The 19,265-nt window shown below is 57.8% G+C and overlaps 7 protein-coding genes across 7 annotated transcripts; 3 read left to right on the top strand and 4 right to left on the bottom strand.

Annotated features, from left to right (window-relative positions):
• Positions 1–1,237: 1,237 nt before the first annotated feature.
• Positions 1,238–3,366, top strand: IUM83_15247 (putative N2,N2-dimethylguanosine tRNA methyltransferase; the record flags this gene model as incomplete). Its single annotated transcript, XM_067940050.1, has 5 exons — positions 1,238–1,481; positions 1,553–1,832; positions 1,944–2,461; positions 2,565–2,731; positions 2,848–3,366. 5 exons carry the CDS (start codon positions 1,238–1,240, stop codon positions 3,364–3,366), a joined length of 1,728 nt encoding a protein of 575 aa, XP_067794464.1.
• Positions 3,367–5,675: 2,309 nt separating this feature from the next.
• On the top strand, positions 5,676–6,761 carry IUM83_15246 (myb domain-contaning protein; the record flags this gene model as incomplete). Its single annotated transcript, XM_067940049.1, has 1 exon — positions 5,676–6,761. One exon carries the CDS (start codon positions 5,676–5,678, stop codon positions 6,759–6,761), a length of 1,086 nt encoding a protein of 361 aa, XP_067794463.1.
• A 581-nt stretch (positions 6,762–7,342) lies between these two features.
• On the top strand, positions 7,343–7,842 carry IUM83_15245 (uncharacterized protein; the record flags this gene model as incomplete). Its single annotated transcript, XM_067940048.1, has 3 exons — positions 7,343–7,493; positions 7,569–7,725; positions 7,806–7,842. The coding sequence occupies 3 exons, from the start codon at positions 7,343–7,345 to the stop codon at positions 7,840–7,842; spliced, it is 345 nt and encodes a 114-aa protein (XP_067794466.1).
• A 333-nt stretch (positions 7,843–8,175) lies between these two features.
• Positions 8,176–10,860, bottom strand: IUM83_15244 (proton pump, proton transport; the record flags this gene model as incomplete). The annotated part of the gene is made up of 2 exons (XM_067940047.1): positions 8,176–10,331; positions 10,398–10,860. The coding sequence occupies 2 exons, from the start codon at positions 10,858–10,860 to the stop codon at positions 8,176–8,178; spliced, it is 2,619 nt and encodes an 872-aa protein (XP_067794465.1).
• Positions 10,861–13,880: 3,020 nt separating this feature from the next.
• On the bottom strand, positions 13,881–16,019 carry IUM83_15243 (putative aconitate hydratase; the record flags this gene model as incomplete). Its single annotated transcript, XM_067940046.1, has 1 exon — positions 13,881–16,019. One exon carries the CDS (start codon positions 16,017–16,019, stop codon positions 13,881–13,883), a length of 2,139 nt encoding a protein of 712 aa, XP_067794460.1.
• A 495-nt stretch (positions 16,020–16,514) lies between these two features.
• On the bottom strand, positions 16,515–17,612 carry IUM83_15242 (putative trans-1,2-dihydrobenzene-1,2-diol dehydrogenase; the record flags this gene model as incomplete). Its single annotated transcript, XM_067940045.1, has 2 exons — positions 16,515–17,386; positions 17,453–17,612. 2 exons carry the CDS (start codon positions 17,610–17,612, stop codon positions 16,515–16,517), a joined length of 1,032 nt encoding a protein of 343 aa, XP_067794487.1.
• Positions 17,613–17,728: 116 nt separating this feature from the next.
• On the bottom strand, positions 17,729–18,818 carry IUM83_15241 (Dimeric dihydrodiol dehydrogenase; the record flags this gene model as incomplete). The annotated part of the gene is made up of 2 exons (XM_067940044.1): positions 17,729–18,597; positions 18,665–18,818. 2 exons carry the CDS (start codon positions 18,816–18,818, stop codon positions 17,729–17,731), a joined length of 1,023 nt encoding a protein of 340 aa, XP_067794462.1.
• Between the last annotated feature and the right edge of the window lie 447 nt (positions 18,819–19,265).

The raw sequence follows: 19,265 nt of genomic DNA, 5'->3' as shown, positions 1-19,265 counted from the left end.
TCGACACGAACTCGCTACTTTTGAGCTGAACCATTCGAGAAAAAAAGGTTACCCTTTGAGATCGCTCACTTGAGCTGGTCAATGTTGTTTTGGATGATGACAATCAGCACGAGTTGGGTATTCGCCTTCTTCCAATCCGACGAAATGTGAGCTCGGTCGTATAGCCACCGAGATAGACTCTAGTGTTGCCCTTTTGCGGCTGCCACCACGCTGGATTCACTCCAACGAACGGTTTATCGGGATCGATCGACTGCGAAAATTTGCTGCATCCTGGGGAGTGAACCAGAAGGCACTGAAGCAAGCTCGAATCGTCGCGCCGCACAACTTGCACTATTGATCCGGAGAATTCCTTTTATTAGAAGAATGGTTCTGTCTGCCACGCGCTGGTTTCTGTTGTCGTAGGCTCTTTGTTCACACCAAATTCAGCAACGCCAACGATCCAGGGCTCAGTTGGCATGAATACAGCAGTTAAGAGTCTACGATGAGGAAGAAAGAGACTGTGGCAACAGCGCCGCGGGTATTAGAAGTAAGTTTGCTGCGCAGGACGAAGCATGTATGCAGTGCATGCTTCGTAAAGTTGCCACTGGCAACTTTCGCCCGCAGAGAAGCACTACATACATGCCTTAAGGTAAGGCTCATAACATTTATCGTTGCGTTCTGCCGGTACGCCGGGTAAGCTTACCAAGGAATCATCGCATTCTTTTGATAAGTAGGTATGGATCAAGGCTTGGACGTCGCGCAAGTCCCGGCCTTTGCATCAAATTTGTAGTGAACGCTGCGACGCCAAAGATTAGAGCTAGCGGTGTCAACACGTGCCAAAATGACTGCAGCACTTCGGCTCACTCTGCCCCAGTGCAAAAGAGCGTCCTCGAGGGGACTCGAACCCCCAATCCCCGCCTTCGGAGGGCGATGCCTTATCCATTAGGCCACGCGGACAGCACACGAGCACCAGTCATCCTTGGCCAGAGCAGAGACGCAGCAAAACCAAAGCAGAAACGGGCGATCCGCTTTTGTCCGGTGCCAAAGCGCACTCCGCCACCCAAAACAGTAGCATCGAAATGGCACTGCAATGTCCACTTCATAGCGTGCAGCCAACCTCTCCTCCCACCTGCAAGTACCAGCCCCACAGCAGCAGCAACAACAAGTCCATGCTTGTCAGTGGCAAAAAGTATCTTATCCATCTCCCCTAATCCCTCAACCAGCCGTTTCTCACGAGTCGCGCGCTCATTCGTGGAAAATGGAGCAGGTCAAGCAGCTGCAGGCTGAGGGCAATGCGCTCTACGCCGACGGGCGCTACGACGCCGCGCGCGCGAGCTACACGCGGGCCATCGCCCTCCTGACCGCAGAGGATGAAAGCGCGTCCAATTCCGCGTCTGTTGATGCCGACGCGGCCGCGTGGAAGGCTCTGACGGCCGCGCAATTGCTCTCGAACCGCGCACAGACCGCCATCCAAGAGCGCGACTTCGCGGCGGCGCTGCGCGGTCCGCTGCAATGCTCTAAGGCTATAAAATAGTGCAAAATAATAGTTGTTTATTGTTTTCTTGTCGTTCAGACGCCACGCAGGCTCTCAAGCACCACCCGCAGAACGAGAAGGCGCTGCTGCGCAAGCTCGTGGCGCTGGAGAACCTGGAGCGCTTCGAGGCGGCGCTGCAACTGGTAAACACCGTGCTGGACAACGGAGAGAAGCGCGCGCCGACGGCGTTCCAGTACTGCGTGGCAGCCAGGCGGCGGCTGCGCAAGAATCTGGCGAGGGACCGCGAGGTGGCCGCCAGCGAGGTCAAGCAGATGGGCAAGATGGTGCACGACAAACAGCAGCTCCGCGTCAATTTCGGGTGCGTGCTGATGGCGGGCACCGGCGGTCTCATGAACGGACACTTGGACGCTGATGTTTTTGTGTTGTTCTTTTTCGTGCTTTGTGGGTGACTGTGCTGTTTTCGAGGTAGATGTCTGCTGCCGTCACAAATTCCGCTCGACCAGTTCTTCGACGTGAATGTGAACATCGGCAACGAGTTCGGCCTCTTCCGGCGCGATTACGTGACGGCTGGGGGGCACATTCATCTGCAGTGCTCACTGCGAAACAACAGTGACGGCAGGTACAAATTGGTGTTTCAAGAACCGTTGGACCCGTCGGACGTCGGCGACGCAGGGAACGCCAATGCAACTGGCAAGGTGACGCTGAATGGCCGAGGGAAGGCGAGCTTCAGGGTCGCCGTTGTGCTTGCTGGCGCGTCGGAGGGTGCAGATTCGACTGCACCAGTCGCACTTCAGGTCCGCGCTCACGAGATGTCCAAGGAAACGTGGAACTTATTCCCCGTGGTATCGTTGCCGTTTACCGTTGTGCCTGCTGGTGGAGAGTCGAAGGAGGGGATCACAGGCGACCTCGGTGTGCATTGCTGCCGGGCCGTAGCGATGGATGGGCTGCGCCACGACATTCTTCTAGCTGAATCGCCGGGGAATTTGGGTAAGTAACGATGTCTTTTTAATCGAGACCTCAACACTAGGACTGGTACTCACGCAAGTTAATGGTGATGTTGCACTGGTACTTGTATGTGTTTGTTGCTCAGGGATTGGAGGCAAGCTGTGGGACTCGTGCCTAGTTTTGACGCGCTATCTAGCCGCTCGACGAGAGTTACTTGTCGGGAAGCAAGTGGTCGAGCTCGGCAGTGGACTGGGCCTCGTTGGCATTTTCTGCGCGATGCTGGGCGCGAAGGTCACCCTAACAGACATGCAGGTACTGTGAGCACGCAAGCCCCGGCTTGCTGCAACTCCACGCTCGTGTATCGTCACCTTGCCGATCCGACGGACTCAGCATGTTGATCTGCCTTGACGATGTTTGGTTGTGCATAGGAGGTTATTCCGTTGCTAGAGTACAACATCCGCTTGAACTTTACCGAGCAAAGTGAAGGGGGCGAGCTGACGAAAAGCGCTGCTAAAGGAGGTGTTGCTGTCGTCCCTGTTGCAAGAGCGCATCTCTGGGGAGAACCTCCGCGCGATCTGCCGTCTCAACTGGACGTGCTGGTGCTCTCGGACGTCGTCTACGATCCGGTAGGGTATGCGCCGCTCGTGTCATCGCTTGAGGCACTATCGACGACGGAGACGCTCGTGTTGATGGCACACCGCTCGCGCAACCCAATGGAGCATCAGTTCTTTGAACTGCTGGCGCGGAGCTTCTCCTGCGAGCAGATCGATTGGCTTTCCACCGAAAAGACCGCCCCGAAAGCGTCTCCAGCTGGCGGCCCTCCCACTGCTGAGCAAGCTCTGCAGGACGTGAAAATTTTGAAATTCGGCGGCTGGCAGCGCAATGACCGGGCCGGATCGACTCCCGTTGCTAGCTCTCCGAATCTGTCTTCGGTGCTGCATTGGTAAAGGCCCCGTAGGTGAGCTTGCTGCGACGTCAGGGATGTGATGGGTGGGAATGGGAAGCAGCGAAAGGGCAAACACGCAAGTTGTCTCCTGAAGTTTGTCGAGTACACGAAGTGAGACGGAGGCCTCCCAGAAAAGATACCCGAGAGTGCGTTGGTCAGGCGCATAGTAGGGAGAGGTTGATGGACCTGTCAGTGCATAGAGCCTGACGGCCACGATGAGCGTGAATAAGACGGCCACTTCAACGTTGGTGGACTTTGGTCCCGCAGTGGACTCATTGACGACTCCGGCTCTACTTGGTAGGAGTTAAGTTGATTTTCTTGCAGGTATATACAGTAACTACACAACTTGTCGCTGGCAAGTGTCGGGAGCAATTAAACCGGCTCACAAGCGATCCGTCGGCACTGCACAGCATTGCACCGCCACGCATGCATCACGACTCACTTGCTTGACCGAATGTTCCACCAAAGTCAAGGTAGTGGTGCCGCCACGGGAGACTTTTTCGCCCCGCGGTTCGCTCGAACCAAGCAACGCGTTTGACATGGTTGTTTAAACGCGGACGTATCGTTGAAGAGCAGCCAGCGGTTGCGCCGCGATTTCGCGATGGATTCCCGCACTGGTGTTGCTAACTGCGCGCAATACGATAGAGCGCACCATGGGGGCTCGCTGATGACTCCGCGACTGGTAGGGGGCTCTACAGTCGTCAAAGACCGGGCCGTGCCGCCCCGCTTTTCCGATGCTCGCGCGCAGTGGAGCAAGACGGGGCTCCATCGATCGCGAACGTGGGACTCCGTAAGGTCAACAGGTTGATGCGAGTGGCAGAAAGGATGTGCAGTTAGTCAACAACCGCGCTGCCCGTGCGGCGCGGGCCAAATGGCATCGGAAGTTGACCAAGCTGTTTGCAGGCGTGATGGTGACCCGCGCTCGCTATTGAGGCGGTTGAGCCCGATGGTTGAGCCGAGCACTGGCTGGTTTCGGGACATGCAGCCCGACCTCCGCATCTTTCATCCCAACAGCGGGAGTCACCAGGTGGGGCAAACGCTCAGGTCAGCTCAGCATGTATGCTGTAGAGAGCGCGTGCGCGAAAGTCCCCAGCTGGAGCGGCCAGATGCCGCGACGCAGGCGGCCAAGCAGCTCTGTAAATTTTCAGGCGGACACTCTTACAGATTCATCTTTTAACCGTGAAAACCTCACGCTTTGCCGCTGGTCGTCCGTCGGCCCGCTACTGCCCTCGGAGATCCCACCTCCAACACTCCAGGCTTGGCTCTATGGGCATTCCTCGCCGTTTTGACCGTTAGCACAGGTCAGGCGGGTTCGATACTGCTCCGTGCAAAAAAGGCAATTTCCACTTCAGCGCGCGTGATGGCAGTGTGATGGCCGTAGGATACGGGCGCAGTTCCGCCGTTTAGCCTCGAACTATCATCAAGCTTGGAACACTGTTAGAGTTTACGTTGTATTCTCACTTGTGCTGGAGGATTTCCCTGTCGTCCAGCATTTTCGTGGAGTTGCCGCTTGTCCTCGCTTTGCGCGCCGTCCGTTTCAAACGTTGCACTCGATTGACACGCTCGGTGCTGTAAGATCAGATGGCACCGCGCCATCCTGTTTTCTGGCATGTCTCGCTCGTCTCTGAGCGCCCGGTTCACGCGGCCCCGCTGGTGCACGGAGCAGTGGATCAACGGCTCCGGCGTTACGAATGCTGGATTTTGCTCCGGCCCCCGAGCAAACGAAGCAAACGAAGCTCCTCCTCTCTCCCCCCTCAACGCTTTTTGGTGGCGCGGGGCTAACGAAAAACCCGTCTCGCGGCAAATTCACACGAACACATCGTCCGACGCGGCGGGTCGGAGCAAACTCATAGACAGTGCAACCAGCTCGACTTGCTGTCTGCAGAGGCGCCAGCCGGCGCGCACAAGTCAGTCACGCACGCGGGCCGCGCGGCCCGGCGCTATCGGCATTGATAGTATCACGGCTGTCGACGTTTGTGCCAGCGGTGCAACCAGACACTCGACGGGGGAGGAGCGGCACCGAGCAGCTCATTCTCGAATTTGTCCTCTGGAGCGCCAACCAGCAGCTTCAGTTGTAGAGTCTCTGAATAAGCACCAGCACACTACCAGTCGCCGGCCAACGCCCACGCGACTACAGCAACCACACCGACACTTCTTTTTTTTTCATTTCTCGGTAGCAACCAGATCACCAGATCTACCTGTCTCGCGAAGACCCAGCACACATACGGCAGACAGACGCTCAACGAGTCAGTCTCGAACATTCCACTCAAGTTTTCGCCACATAAGTAGCAACAACAACCTGCGACCTCCATGTCTTTCGGAATGGCCGAGCAGCAGCACCACCGCTCCCAGGACTCCAAGTTCGACGTGAGCAAGAAGGACACCACTAGCAGCAACGACGACAAGGCCGCGTCCGAGAACGGCGATTACGATGACCTGCGGCTATCCACTTCGTCGATTATCGAGCTCGACCGGAAGGATCTCTTGATCGTCAAGGACGGCACGGTCCGCGTGGCCGAGTCTCTGGACCGGGAGCAGCAGCAGCTCGACGCCAACGGAGAAGTCGTCAAGGCCTCGGGCACCTGGACCAAGGCGGAGCACGAGCGCTTCCTTCGCGCAATGGAGACGTTCCCCAAGGGCCCATGGAAGGCCATCGCCGAGATGGTGGCGACCCGCACGGTGCGTCAAACGCAGACGCACGCCCAGAAGTACCGGGAGAAGCTCGCGCGCCGCATGCGCGGTCTCCGCAACCGGAACGGCACCCTTCAGACCCCGCCGATGGCCATGGTGCCCGGAATGGCCGGGTACCCTCATCATGCCGTCTCTCCTTACCACACGCGCGTGTATCAGCACCCGCCGCACCCCGGCGCCATGGGCTTCACCTCGATGGGGACGTCCATGCCCGCTCACGTGATGACCCCGCCGATGACTTCCACGGCCGCCCCTCCTATCCTCCTGGCTCGCGCCACCTCGCTGCCAGCGATCCCCAGCTCTTCGTTCCACCACCACCACACGTCTTACGTGTCTACCCCCATGCCGGCTTCGGTGTCCATGATGAGCTCGGAGTTCAGCCAGCTGAGCACGTCCGCGATCTCGAGTGCGTTCATCGAAAACCCCACCTACCCATCGTCGTGGCAACCGAACGAGGTTGAGGTCAAGCCTATCGTGCCGGACTTCGACGAGTCCATGGACTTCCTCATGGACGTGTACTCGTCCAACCCGAGCCAGATCAACACCTCTGTGCCGGCAGTATCATCCTCGATGACCGTCACGCCCACGGCGTGCATCCCCCGCACGCCGCACACGCCGACGCCGTCGTTGGTCGCCAAGGCGCTCAAGCGGCACCAGGGCTACGACGTCAAGCACTTCGCTTACGACGACAGCAGCATCAACTGAGGAGAGTAGGCGAAAGGCGTATTTGTACTTGAACCACATAATTTATTTGCGTTTGTCCTTCTAAACTTTCGCCTCCCGGGCCTGAAGTCTACTTGCTGCACCCATTTTGCCCTCGGTCGCCACAACTCGGGGCAGGGTCCACCACCAACTACTGAAATCATTGACGATGACGACGAGAACCTCGCGCCCTTTTTGCAGAACGCCACGTTGGCCTCATCAACTTTACGCTAAGTTGGACTTGACGTCTGCTACCTACCTACCTACCTGCTTACCACTGGTAAGTTACCAGCACTGTACTGCAACTGCACTCTCATCGCTTTCGTGGCGTCGGTGGGCGACTGGAGCAAGGCACTTCACGACGCCGTCCAGCAGTCTAAGACAGACCTGAGGATCGTCATCGCTTGACTCAGTTCCAGGCCAGCGAGCTCAAATATTTCGCTGCCGCGTGGCGCTCTAGGGGCAAGTTGAAGAGGAACACGTTGCACTTTGTGTTCCGTACACCAAACGCAACTCAACGCGCAACGTAAGTCACTCCCATTAGCCACCCCACATTACCGCATCATAGACACACCACTCCGATCATGAGCTCTCCTGCTGCTGCTGCTGCCCCGCGCGCGCCGCAGCGCCTCACGCTGGAGGAGAAGGTTTGGATGGACCGGAGACGCAAAGACATCGAGTACTGCTCGGGCGTGGGCGGCGCCCTGGGGGCCGCAGTCACCGCTGGCATCACCGGTAGAGTGCAATGAATGACACCATCATGTGTCATAACTCCTGCTCCTCCTCACGCTTGTGCGTCTGCTCTGCCAGCGCTGGGCCCGTTCCCGAGGCGCGTGCAGTTCTTCGCCATCGCAGGCGGCGTCCTCATTGGCGGCAGCGCAGGCTTCCTCTACGCGGACAGCAAGGCGCTCGAGCGCGTGCAGGACCTGAGCGCCAGCAGCACGCTGCGCAAGCAGTACCAGCAGATGTGCGTGGGCTGCAATTCCGTGGCTTTGGCTCGGGCAGAGGGTGTGTGAACTAATGGGTGGAGCTCTGTGTCTGTTGCAGTGAGATGGAGAAGAAGGCGGCCAAGGCGGCCAAGTGAATAGGCTGGGGGTGCTGCTGGGACTTGCACTGCAGTCAGCAGAGAGAGAAGAGACAACGCGACGTGATGCTCAAAAGCTGGCAAGTCCTATTATAAAAAGGGAAGACGCAATGTCTTCCATATGCACTGCAGACCTGTTCTGTCGTTCCTCCTGCCTGGTCGCTATAAGCCAGAGTCTACACTTCAACTTCAGTTTCTCTTTTTTCTTGGGTCGTCCACCTGCGCGTCGGTAGCCGGGGGTTTCTGGGTCGGAGCTTGCTTTTCCAGGGGCAACTGCACTCACTCTCGATGCTCTCGAGAGCCCCCTCCACTTACTGGTAGTTTGCGTGTTGTCTAAACCTGCTGCGAGTCCTTGATCGTCTGCTTGAAGGAGAACGGGTGGAACTTGTGGCCGTCGGCCTTGTAGAACTTGTTCTGGAACTCCACCCAGTGCAGACGCAGCGCGTGCAAGAAGCACTCCAGCACATCCATAGCCAGGATGACGCCGAACGTCGTCGCCGCGAACACCGCGAAACCGATGAAGATAGCGATGAACGAGTCGCTGTTGATGGTGGACAGCATCGTCTTCTCCCAGAACACGGTGGCCAGCTCTGAGTGAGCCAGACTCAGCGCCCACAGACGCAAGTACGACGCCGTGTTCGAGACCATACCCAGCACGAACTCGATGGTTTCGATACCCTGGTGAATGACCACTTCGCCAAACTCGAACTCCTCGCCATGGCCACCGTGGCCACCGCCGCTCGAGTTGCCGTGGTGGTGCGACACCAAGCGCTCCTCAGCCTCGTCGTCGAAGTCCACGTGGTGGCTCACAGGCGGCGCCGTGCGGTCGTTCTGGATCTTCAAGTAGATGGGCTTGATCAGCAGCATCGCAGGCACAGACACAAATGCCATCATCAGGAGTGTCTGCTGGGTCTCGAGCTGGCCTTCGTACAGCGGGTCCACCACATTGCCTGGGGCCAGTGCAATGTTAATGAGCGTGTTCACAAGCGAAGGCGGACGGCAGCCAGTGTGCTCGCCGGCGTAGTTGTACGGACACACCTCGTGTTTCATGCGCTCAGTCCAGTCAATGCTCCACTTCATCACAATCAGCACGATCATGTAGCAGAAAAGCGAGACGGCGAACACAATCTGCGGCACGAACTCGAAGAAGAAGGTCGAGTAATCGCGGAAGTACAGGTTGTTCCAGCCCTTGAGAAGAATGCCAAACGTCATCTGGACAATGCCGAAAATCACCGAGATTTTCATCTTGAACGAGTTGAAGAACAACAGCTCGTTCGAAGACGTCTTCCAGATCGGGTCCAGTCCTACTGCGTACACGTTGTCACCGCCAGAGACGTCCGTCGCATTGACATACGTCGTCTTGCCGTCAATCAGATACTCAGCCACACATTTGGCCTCGCGATCGTGAGACTCGAGGCAGTCCGGGTACGCGAACTTGGAGCCGAAGAGATTCAGCGGCAGCGAGAAGAAATCGTTGTAGATGAGACCAGCGTACATGGCGAAGGCGCCCATCATAAACAGCATGTAACGTCCACCGTAAATCGACGCCGTCATTTCGCCCATGCTTCCTGGCTGCTCGAGGCGGCGCTCCGTCAGGATCAGATACAGACCAAAGAGCAGCACGCAGAGGCCGTGACCGATGTCGCCATACATGACACCGAAGAGAAATGGGAATGTCACGGTCGTAAAAACTGACGGGTTCACTTCGCGGTACCGAGGGCAACCGTAGGTCTCCACGAAGGCCTGGAACGCGTCCGTGAACTTGTTCGTCTCGAAGTAAGTGGGTGGCACGGGCCACGGCTTGGCTACGGTGTCAACGAGCGACGGCATGGACTTGTCGTCAGCCGCCGTATGTGCTCGGGTGACGGCGCGACGCACGCTCGGCAGAGCCTCCTTAATCACCCAGCCCTCCGCGCGCAGCATGCCGCTCACGTCCGCACGGAACATGTTGAGCGCATGGTACGTGGCCTTCTCCTGCAGCACCGACCACTTCCAGGACTCGAGCGTCTCTGCCAGGTCGCGGCACAGCAGCACGCAGCTCTCTCGGTTGCGGCGCAGGATGTGGCTGCTCTGGTTCAGCTCGCCGGCGTTGCTCTGGATCAGGTGCGCGATGGCCGCGCGGTCGTCCATGGGCGGCAGCGAGTACAGCCGCGCGTGGAAGGCGTCGCAGATCTTGCGCAGCTTGGTCTCGATGAACGTGGACTGGAAGAAGATGACGAAGGCGTGCTTGGTCACGGGCTGGCCGTTGGCCGGGTCCGCCAGCGGCTCCTCGATGGGCGAGAAGCGCGTGAAGCAGTTGCCGCGCGTGGTGCGGAAGATCATGCGCTCGAACTTGAGCCGCTCGTCCGCGGGCACCACGCCCGTCACGTTGCGGAAGCGCAGCGAGGACGCGTCCTCACCCGCTCCAATGCCAGGCGACGCGTCCACGAAGCTGTATCCTCCTGAGCGGGACGCCGTCCGGGACGTGCGGCGCGCCTGCACCTCCGGAACTACAAAATAAACTCAAGTTAGCTTTTCCTCGTCCTCAAATAAGAAAAAAGTATTTGAGGACGCACTCTCGATCTCGAAGAACTCGCCGGCGCGCGAGATGATCTCCTGCAGCTCCTTGCGCTCGTTGTACTCGCGCGTGAGCTTCTCGTGCATCGAGTTGAGCTGCAGCAGCTCCTGCTCCTTGTCCTCCAGCAGCCGCTCCAGCGTGTCCAGCGCGCGCGCCGCCGTGTCCTGCGAGCCGTAGCGGATGTCGGCCGAGCCCTGCAGGAACTGCTCGATGGAGCCGGCGGGCTTGGGCGCGATGCTGAACTTGGCCAGCTCCAGCTCGAAGTAGCGCAGCTTGCGCTCCATCTCGTCGCAGCGCTTCACGTAGTTGACGTAGCGCCGCTGGAACGGCGTGAGCTCCGGGTTCAGGTCCGTGAACTCCAGCACGCCCAGGTCGCCCAGCTTCTGCACGCAGTCGTGGGCCGCGTCCTCGTTCACGATGAGGGAGATGTACTCCATCTCGGCCGAGCGGAGCCACTTCATGGCGGGTGGGAGGCCTAACTAACTGCCGGCTCTGGCTGGGGGGCGGAAGCGGAAGTGGCGACAGATGCGCGCCGCCTTTAGCTGTTTGAGGATCTATAAATACAGCAGCTCCTCAGGCGCGAGGAGGGGGGAAGTTAGGATAGGATCGGACTTAGGCGGGCAGAGGTACAGTGTGCCGAGGTTCTATAAATAAGATCGCGCGCGGCGTGGGATTCATATTTGAATTGCAGGGGGCGGGAAGTTGAAGTGGAGATGGCTACATTTATTTGACGCTTAGAGCCCCTTGAGCGTCCAGCGAGGGTGGCGAGGTGCTGCAGGATGGCCTGCACGTCGGTCTTGTCGTCCTTGTTCTTGTCGTGCGCGTCCGCGTCGTTGCTCTCGAACGCGTCGAGGATCTCGTTCCAACACGCGATGGAGCGAGGTCCTTGCACTCCTTGAGCACGCCGGCGAGCTCTTCGTGGGCGGTGGCGTTGAGGGAGAGCGGTGTGGTCGAGTTGCACTCGTTGCGCAGAGCTTCGCCGGCGGTGGCGTGACCGGCTGAAAATGTGATGGAGAGGAAGGCAACGACGAGGTGCGTGAGTTGCATGCCGGCTGGGGGCTCCGTGGATGGAGACTGTCGATTGAACAGTGACAGCGGTGGCCGTGAACGCTGGTGTTGTGTTTACCAGTTGATGAGGGCAAAGGAGATGGTTTCGGGCTATTGTCAGCCCTACCATGGTGGGTCGTTCGAAGGTGTCGATTATCTGCCGATTCAGCGTGGAGGCTGGGCTGACTTGGGCTTGCTGGAGAAAAAGAGCGTCCTCGAGGGGACTCGAACCCCCAATCCCCGCCTTCGGAGGGCGATGCCTTATCCATTAGGCCACGCGGACAGCACACGAGCACCAGTCAACCTCGGCGAGAGGAGAGACACCAGCAAAAAAAACAGGCGATCCGTGCGCGCCATTAATTCCGAGTCGGAATTTCCGACACCAACACAAGGGCCCAACTCTCAGACTCTCCGGTCACAGATGCTAGGCTAGAGCTGTTCATTTCGTGGAGATTCCTGGTGGTAGAGGTATGGTCGACTCCCCGGATAGTTCCTCTAGTGTCGACTACTTCTTGTAAGAAAACGACAAGGCCAGCAACGAGCGTGGCAAAGTGGTTAGAGCTTCAGGTTGTCATTCGGGAGGTGGTCGAACCAGGAGGCTTTGTTATCAAATTGATGTTTCAAGCTGTAAAGACGAATAGTTTCAGAGCTTTGTGCATGCAACAGCCGACTTCAAATTAGAATGCAAAATAGTCTGAAAAATGGTATCACGACGCAAACGCAACGTTCTGGCCATTCGCGCAGCTTAGGCTACACATGTACTTATGAAGTAGTGGGCGCCAGCGTGATACATTCTTCGTCGGTGAATAAACTCTTGAAACACCGCACATTCCCATCTGCCTTCACCTTGGAGGTATTACTGGTAAAATCGCTTGCACTTGTCAGTTCGTGCTCCCTACTTCCGCGGAAAGATGAGTTCGCTTCTTGCAGCACGACAGCATCGCGAAGCTGCCGTGGTTCCTGCATTGCCGAAGCGATGAAGAAGAGAGCTATCCAGATTGTCACGAAAATGCTCCGGTTGGCCATTCTTCTGGGGTAACGTAGGATCGAACCGAATACTGCTTGTTTGCAATCTTAAAACGTCGTGGACGTCGATTGTGAAATGAGAACACGCAGGGTGGATACACCACTTATTATGAGTTGCACCCTTCTCGGCACTTACAGCAACGAACAACGTTGGCTTCGCCGGCTCGTATCAGGAGAATGCTAGTAAAGTACCTATTCTTCCAACCCTAGCAACTCAATAAGACAAACTAAGGGTTAGCTGTGTACTTATATGAAATATACGAACACCACTTCAACAAGCAAGATCGTTGTATTCTGCCCGCCCATTGCTGCCTTATTCCTTGAATCTACGATCTTCAGTGCATATAACTAAAATATAATGTTTGACCAGCTTTCGTACGCTTAAACAGATTCATTATTGTTAAACGTTCCTGGTGCACTCCACATTACGAGACTGTTGCGGCCACTCATTGGCGTACATGAAGCTTCGCATCGGCGACGTTGCTTTTGGCCTATCGCGCAACTTACTGGTCAAAGACATCGACACTCCAGCATTGACCGTGCGCGCAACGCTGCTCTTGGTGGCCGTGGTGGTAGTTCGTTGTGCGCTCCTCTAGCCCCTCCTTGCTCCCGTCATTGGACGAGAGTGAACCAATCGACCCAGAGCCGTCAGCCACGCTGAGTTGACGAGTCTCCGAGCCGACGTCCATCGCACCACGTAGAGTTTCAGCCGTGGAGAAGTCAGCAGTGATGAAGCTGACGACGATGAGTCCGAAAGTGACGCCGAACGAAGTGCGCATGGTGTATTGTAGGATTTGGCGAACTTGAGTTCCTCGATGCAATTTGAAAAGTGGCAAGAGGTTTGCTGCGGTAGGGAGTCCCCGGCATTTTATACCAGTTCGATCGCAGACAGAATCCACACAACATAGCTGGTGTTCTTGATAACTGTAGCTATCGAAGCATCGCTTGCTTGTGTAGTCCTCGTCGTACGAGGTAGTCGAACCTGAACTCACATCGCTCGATGATTTCGTCATACATGGGCCCCAGCATACGCAACACTTGGTACGCTTTCGTAGACCGCATCTTTTCTGAGGATATTAGTTCGTTTACTTCGCAATCCAAAGGTGTGCATGACAGAAGACAACGTGGGTAGTATCCAGTAACGGCGAGTTTTCCGTTGGGAAGTAATTCGAAGTGTAGTACCAAGCAATCCCCACAGTGTAATGTTCCTATCTTTTAAGTTAATAAAAGGCAAAGTTGTAGACAGTGTTGGCTTTCATGCCATGGAATTGGTTTTGCTGTTGCAAGGCGGTTGTGTCTGTCGAAGAAGTGCAGATAGACCCAGAGCACAACATGAACGAAGAAACACACGCATGTAGTTTTTTTTATTTATCGATTTTGTGCATCTACCTACTACCAATTGCACAGCCTACCAGGACGGCGTGGCCGCCGCCTCGCTGCCGCAGCCCTCGCCGCAGCCGACACCGCCCGAAGAAATGGGCGTGGGGGCCTTGCCACGCATCGCGGCGCGGAACAAGTCCGCCTTGTGCTGCTTGAAGAGCGTCTTGAGACCACCGCCGTTGAGGAAGGCTTCCTCGAGCTGCGTGAGCGAAAAAGCCACCTGGTGGTCCTTGACGCTCACCACGCGGTTGCGCAGGTCCACCGTCACCTCCTCGCCCTCGGCCGCCAACTCGTGGAACTTCTCGTCGGTCACGACAATGCCCAGCAGCGCGTTGTTGGGCTGGTTGCGTGCGTAGATGTAGGCGAACGACTTGGCAATCACCGCCTGCACGCCCACCGCCTTGAGGCAGATAGCGGCCTCCTCGCGAGACGAGCCGCTGCCGAAAGCCGTGCCGGCCACGATGATGTTGAAGCCGTCCTTGACCTTCTGCGGGAACTCGGGGCGCACGTAGGCGAACGACTTGGCCGCCAGCACGTCCAGCTCCGTCTCGCAGTCCTCGGGCCACAGCGGCGACGACTTGTTGAGACCCATGAACTGAGCCGGGATCACGGCGTCCGTGTCGATGTTGTCGCCGAACTTCTGCACCTTGCCGCTGAACTTGGGCGGCAGAGCGGCCTCCAGCTCAGCGACAGCGGCCTGCTCCTTGGCCTGCTGGACGCTCTCAGCGTCGTCAGCAGTGGCAAGCACAGGCTTCGGCTCCGAGGCCGTGTACGACTTGGTGGCCTTGGCCGGCGACGGCGTCGAGGCGTCCGGCTCGACCCAGTTGCGGTAGCGGTCGAAGTCTTCCTTGTTGATCTTGTCCAGGTACGGCAGCGGGTCCACCACCTCCATGTCGAAGCTGGAGGCGGCCACAACGGCGGCCGAACTGAGGTTACCGATGGAGCCCTTGCCCATGCGGTTGCGGAAGTTGCGGTTCTGGCTGGACAGCCACACCTCGCCCTCGCCAGCGACATCGGCACCGATGCCGACGCAGAAGCTGCAGCTCGGCACACCGACCGTGAAGCCAGCCTCCTCGTAGATGCGGACCAGGCCCAGCTCCTTGAGGCGGTCGATGATCTCCAGACTGCCCGGGGTGACACGGCGCTGGCCGTTGGCCGACGGGCGCTTGCCCTCCAGCATGGCCTGCTGCAGCACCATGGCACCGAGGATCAGGTCCTCCTGCGTGGTGGTGCAGGCACCGATGAAGCAGCCGTCCAGCTTCATGCCGAGCTTCTCCTGCACGCTGACACAGTTGTCCGGGGACGGGTACAGCGCGATCAGCGGCTTGACGTCGGCCAGGTTAATGACGTGGTGAGCGGCGTAGTTGCAGCCCTCGTCGGGCTCGAAGAACAGTGCCTCGTCGAAGTGCGACTCGCGCGCCTCCAGCACGCGCTGCGTGATGGCGTCGGCCTGGAACACTCCGGCAATGCCGCCGAACTCGGTGCTCATGTTGGCCACGGCGAAGCGGGCATCGTCCGAGAGGTACTTGAGGCCGGAGCCGCCGTAGTACACGGCGCGCTCGAAGGCCACCGTATTGCGCTTGAGTTCGCCCAGGATGTGGAGGATCACGTCCTTGCCGCCAATGCCGAAGCTCGGGGCGCCCACGAACTCAATGAAGCAGACCTCGGGCACCTTGAACCACGTCTGGCCCGTGACCAGCGGCATGACGACGTCGCCGGCGCCCAGGCCGGCGGCGAACGAGCCCATGCCTCCGGCACTGCACGTGTGGCTGTCGGCACCGATGACGATCTGGCCGGGCTGCGCGCGCTTGCGGGCGAACTCGGTGTGCATGATGGTGGTGTTGGCCGGCTGGAAGTCCGTGAGCCCGTGGGTCTTGGCGAAGTTGGTGGACATGTCGATCAGCGCCTTCTGCTTGGGCAGGTGGTTCACGCGCGGGTCCACGGTGTGGTCCAGCGCCAGCCAGAAGCGGTCGGGGCGGTGCAGCGGCGGCCGTCCGATGGCCGCGTGCATGGTGTCCATGGCCTGGAACGTGAGCTCGCTGGCGATGGTCCAGTCCGCCTTGACGCACAGCACGTCGCCCACGCGCACGAAGGGCTGCGACAGGCCCACGGCGTGATGGCACAGGATCTTCTCGATCACGTTCATGGGGGGCGCGTCGGCGGCCATGGCGTCCAGTTCTGGTCTCTTGAGGCTGCTGCGAGTCCGGTGGTGCGTCTCGAAATGCCCCTGCACCTGAGGAGCTCAACGTGGGGTGTGCAACCTCTGGAGTTCGATACTGGAGGGACACGATCCGTTTTCACAGGGGTTTGCGCATACAGATGTAGCCATTTCTTTGGCGTGTTCAACTCGCATGATCTGGCCGGCTGCCTTGGCTCGGGCGATTCTTGTGGACGAGCAGCACCAGATTGAGGCCCAGGTGGCGACACTTACTCCAGCACGCATTCAAAAGCTTTTATTGGTGATTTTGCTTGCCAACCAGGGCTTGGTCGCAGCAGGTTGCAGTCAAAACGACAACCGCTAAGGTGTTCGCGCAAACGCTCGAGCTCCGAGACTTACTCACTGCAACTATGTAACCAGAACGATGCTGGTGCTTTGATTACTCTGAGTTTCGTCGTTTTCGTGCAACATATTCACGCGAGGATTGTCTCCAGCGATGGGTTTCTACGGCACTGAGTCGGCGGCGTAGGCGAGTCCGAGGTCGTGGCGAACCTGGTCCATGATCTTCATGATGCCCAGCGACTCGGCGTGAGGGTACTCGCTCGTCTCGATGCGGTTGCTCTGGATGGCCTCCGTGACGGCCTGTGCCTCGTAGAGGAAGCCCGAGTGGTGGTCAGTGGGTGTCGGCCACGGGAAGCGCGACGTTTTCTCCTTCTCTTGGCCGTTCTCGTCGTACGTGACGACCGAGATCTCCATTGTCGCGTGGGCTGGCGGGTGGATGAAGATCCGTCCCTTACTCCCGGTGATGGTCACGGTCTCACTTATCCGCGCGAGCGTCGAGTACTCCACTGTCGCGAAGCGCTGGCCGCTGTATTCGAGCGTGATGGAGTTGTACACGTCCACGCCCTCGTCGCTGAGCTTTCCAGCCGACGTCACCTTCTCAGGCTCGAACCCGAACACCATCGTCGCAGACGCCAGGACGTAGATGCCGATATCCAGCAACCCACCGCCGCCCAGCTCCTTCTTCCAAATGCGGTCGTTGTCCTCTTTGAATGGGACACCGAAGGCTGAATGGACGTGGTGCACGTCGCCGATTTCGCCTTCGTCGATCAGTTGACGAACGAAACGGATTGCGGGGAAGAAGCGGGCCCACATGCCCTCCATGAAGAAAAGTTTCTTCTGCTGCGCCAGCTTGATGACCGCTTCAGCCTCCTTCGCGTTCATGGCCATCGGCTTCTCCACCAGCACGTGCTTGCCGTGATTCAAGGCCATCAGCGCAAGATCGCAATGGCTTGGGTGGATCGTGCCGATGTACACCGCATCTACCTCCGCGTTGGAACACAGTGCCTCGTACGAGTCGTATGCATGGGGAATACCTGCATGTGACGGCATCAGTTTAGTACTCGACAATTCACCGAAATGGCCACAATTCGGACTCGTACCATGCTTTTTGGCGAATTCCTCGGCCTTATCGAGCGAACGAGCGGCGCAAGCGTGGAAGATGGCTGTCTCCAAGGGCTTCACGTTGCTGGCGAAGGTGTGGGAGATACGACCGCAGCCGAGAATGCCCCAGCGCAGAGAGGTTTTGTCAATGGAACTCATGGTCTCAAATTGTGCCTAGTGCGACGAAAACAAGAATGACGTGACGAAGAGTTCTCTCCGCTTTGATTGCACACGTATTGGTTGTGGTTGAAGTTTAGAGCTATGTGCACTGCTATCTAGCAGGAATCGGCCGGGTACACCAGGCCAATGTCCTTGCGGATTTTGTCCATGATGGTCATGATGCCCAAAGATTCGTCCAGCGAGTATTCGTCGGCTTCAAGCTGCTTGGCATGGATGGCCTTCGTCACAGCTTCGCCCTCGTGCAAGAACCCGGAGTAGCCGGCGTCCGGGTTCGGCCATGGGAACGTTTTCGTTGTCGATTCCTCCTTGCCTGGTCCAACACTGCGAATGACCGAGACTTCCGTTGCAAGGTGAGCCGGTGTGTGAATGTGGATGCGGCCGTTAGTGCCCGAAATTGTGACGGTCTCACTTAGCTGCACGAGGATCGAGTACTCGATCGTGGCGAAGTGCTGGTCGCTGTACTGCAGCGTCACCGAGTTATGGGTGTCGACCCCGCCGTCGTTAAGCGTACCTGCGGACGTCACCTTCGCCGGCTTCGTGCCGAACACCATTGTCACGAAGGCGAGAGGGTAGATGCCGATGTCGAGCAACCCTCCTCCGCCCAGTTCATTTTTCCACAACCGCGCTTCATCCTTGGGAAATGGGTAGCCAATTTCAGCGTGAACATGGCGCACTTCGCCGATCTCGTTGTCAGCGATCAGCTTGCGCACGAAGCGAACGCTGGGGAAGAACCGCGTCCACATCCCCTCCATGAGGAAGAGCTTCTTCTCTCTTGCCAGTGCAATCAGCGACGCAGACTGTTTCGAGTTCATGGCCATAGGTTTCTCTACCAAGACATGCTTGCCATGATTTAGAGCCAATGTGGCGTGCTCACAGTGCCACGGATGGAGAGTGCCGATGTACACGACGTCAACCTCCGGGTCGAAGCAAAGAGCTTCGTACGAGTCGTAGGCGCGAGCAACTCCTGTTTGTAGCAGACGATTGTACCGTCAGCATGGCTTCAAACCATCGGACCAACCGAATGCACGCACCGTGGGCACTAGCGAACTGTTGCGCGTTTTCCAGCGACCTGGCCGCGCAGGCCTGGAATGTCACGTTTTCCAGAGTCTTGATGGCACCGGCGAAGGCATGCGAGATGCGGCCGCAGCCGAGGAAGCCCCACCGAAGCGAGGGCGTGTCCGTCATGATTGTCAAGGGCACGCAGTAATTAGCAGGGCGGGTCAATCGCGCGAATGGAGGACGTGGAGTTATGGCGGCGTCCCGGGGGTGTAAGCAAGTGGCAAGTTCACAACAAATGGTTTGATTCGTGGTTGAAGTGATCGTGGATCGGCTGAATCAGTCTGACAAATCCTTGACCTGCGTGCTTTCACGCGAGCTCAAGCTACCTTGTGAGCAGCACGCAGTATTCTCCACACCACAATGATGACCAAGTAGACCCCATTTTACAGTTTTGTACGTGCATGTCCGTCCGGAAGTGTCCATATCATTGTGGGTTTACGAAGCCATAAACGAACCACAGATCTGATTAACCTCCTTCGCTGCCGGCAACCTCGCACAAGAACTTTCCAATTGCATTGCACGACTCAGACCTCTGGCATGAGATGATCCTAAGTCAGCCAGCATCAATGATGC

The sequence above is a fragment of the Phytophthora cinnamomi genome (genome assembly GCF_018691715.1).
Source record: "Phytophthora cinnamomi strain GKB4 chromosome Unknown Contig24, whole genome shotgun sequence".
NCBI lineage: Eukaryota > Oomycota > Peronosporomycetes > Peronosporales > Peronosporaceae > Phytophthora > Phytophthora cinnamomi.
The sequence above is the reverse complement of the archived record's forward strand: the minus strand, read 5'-3'. Positions and strand labels throughout refer to the sequence as shown.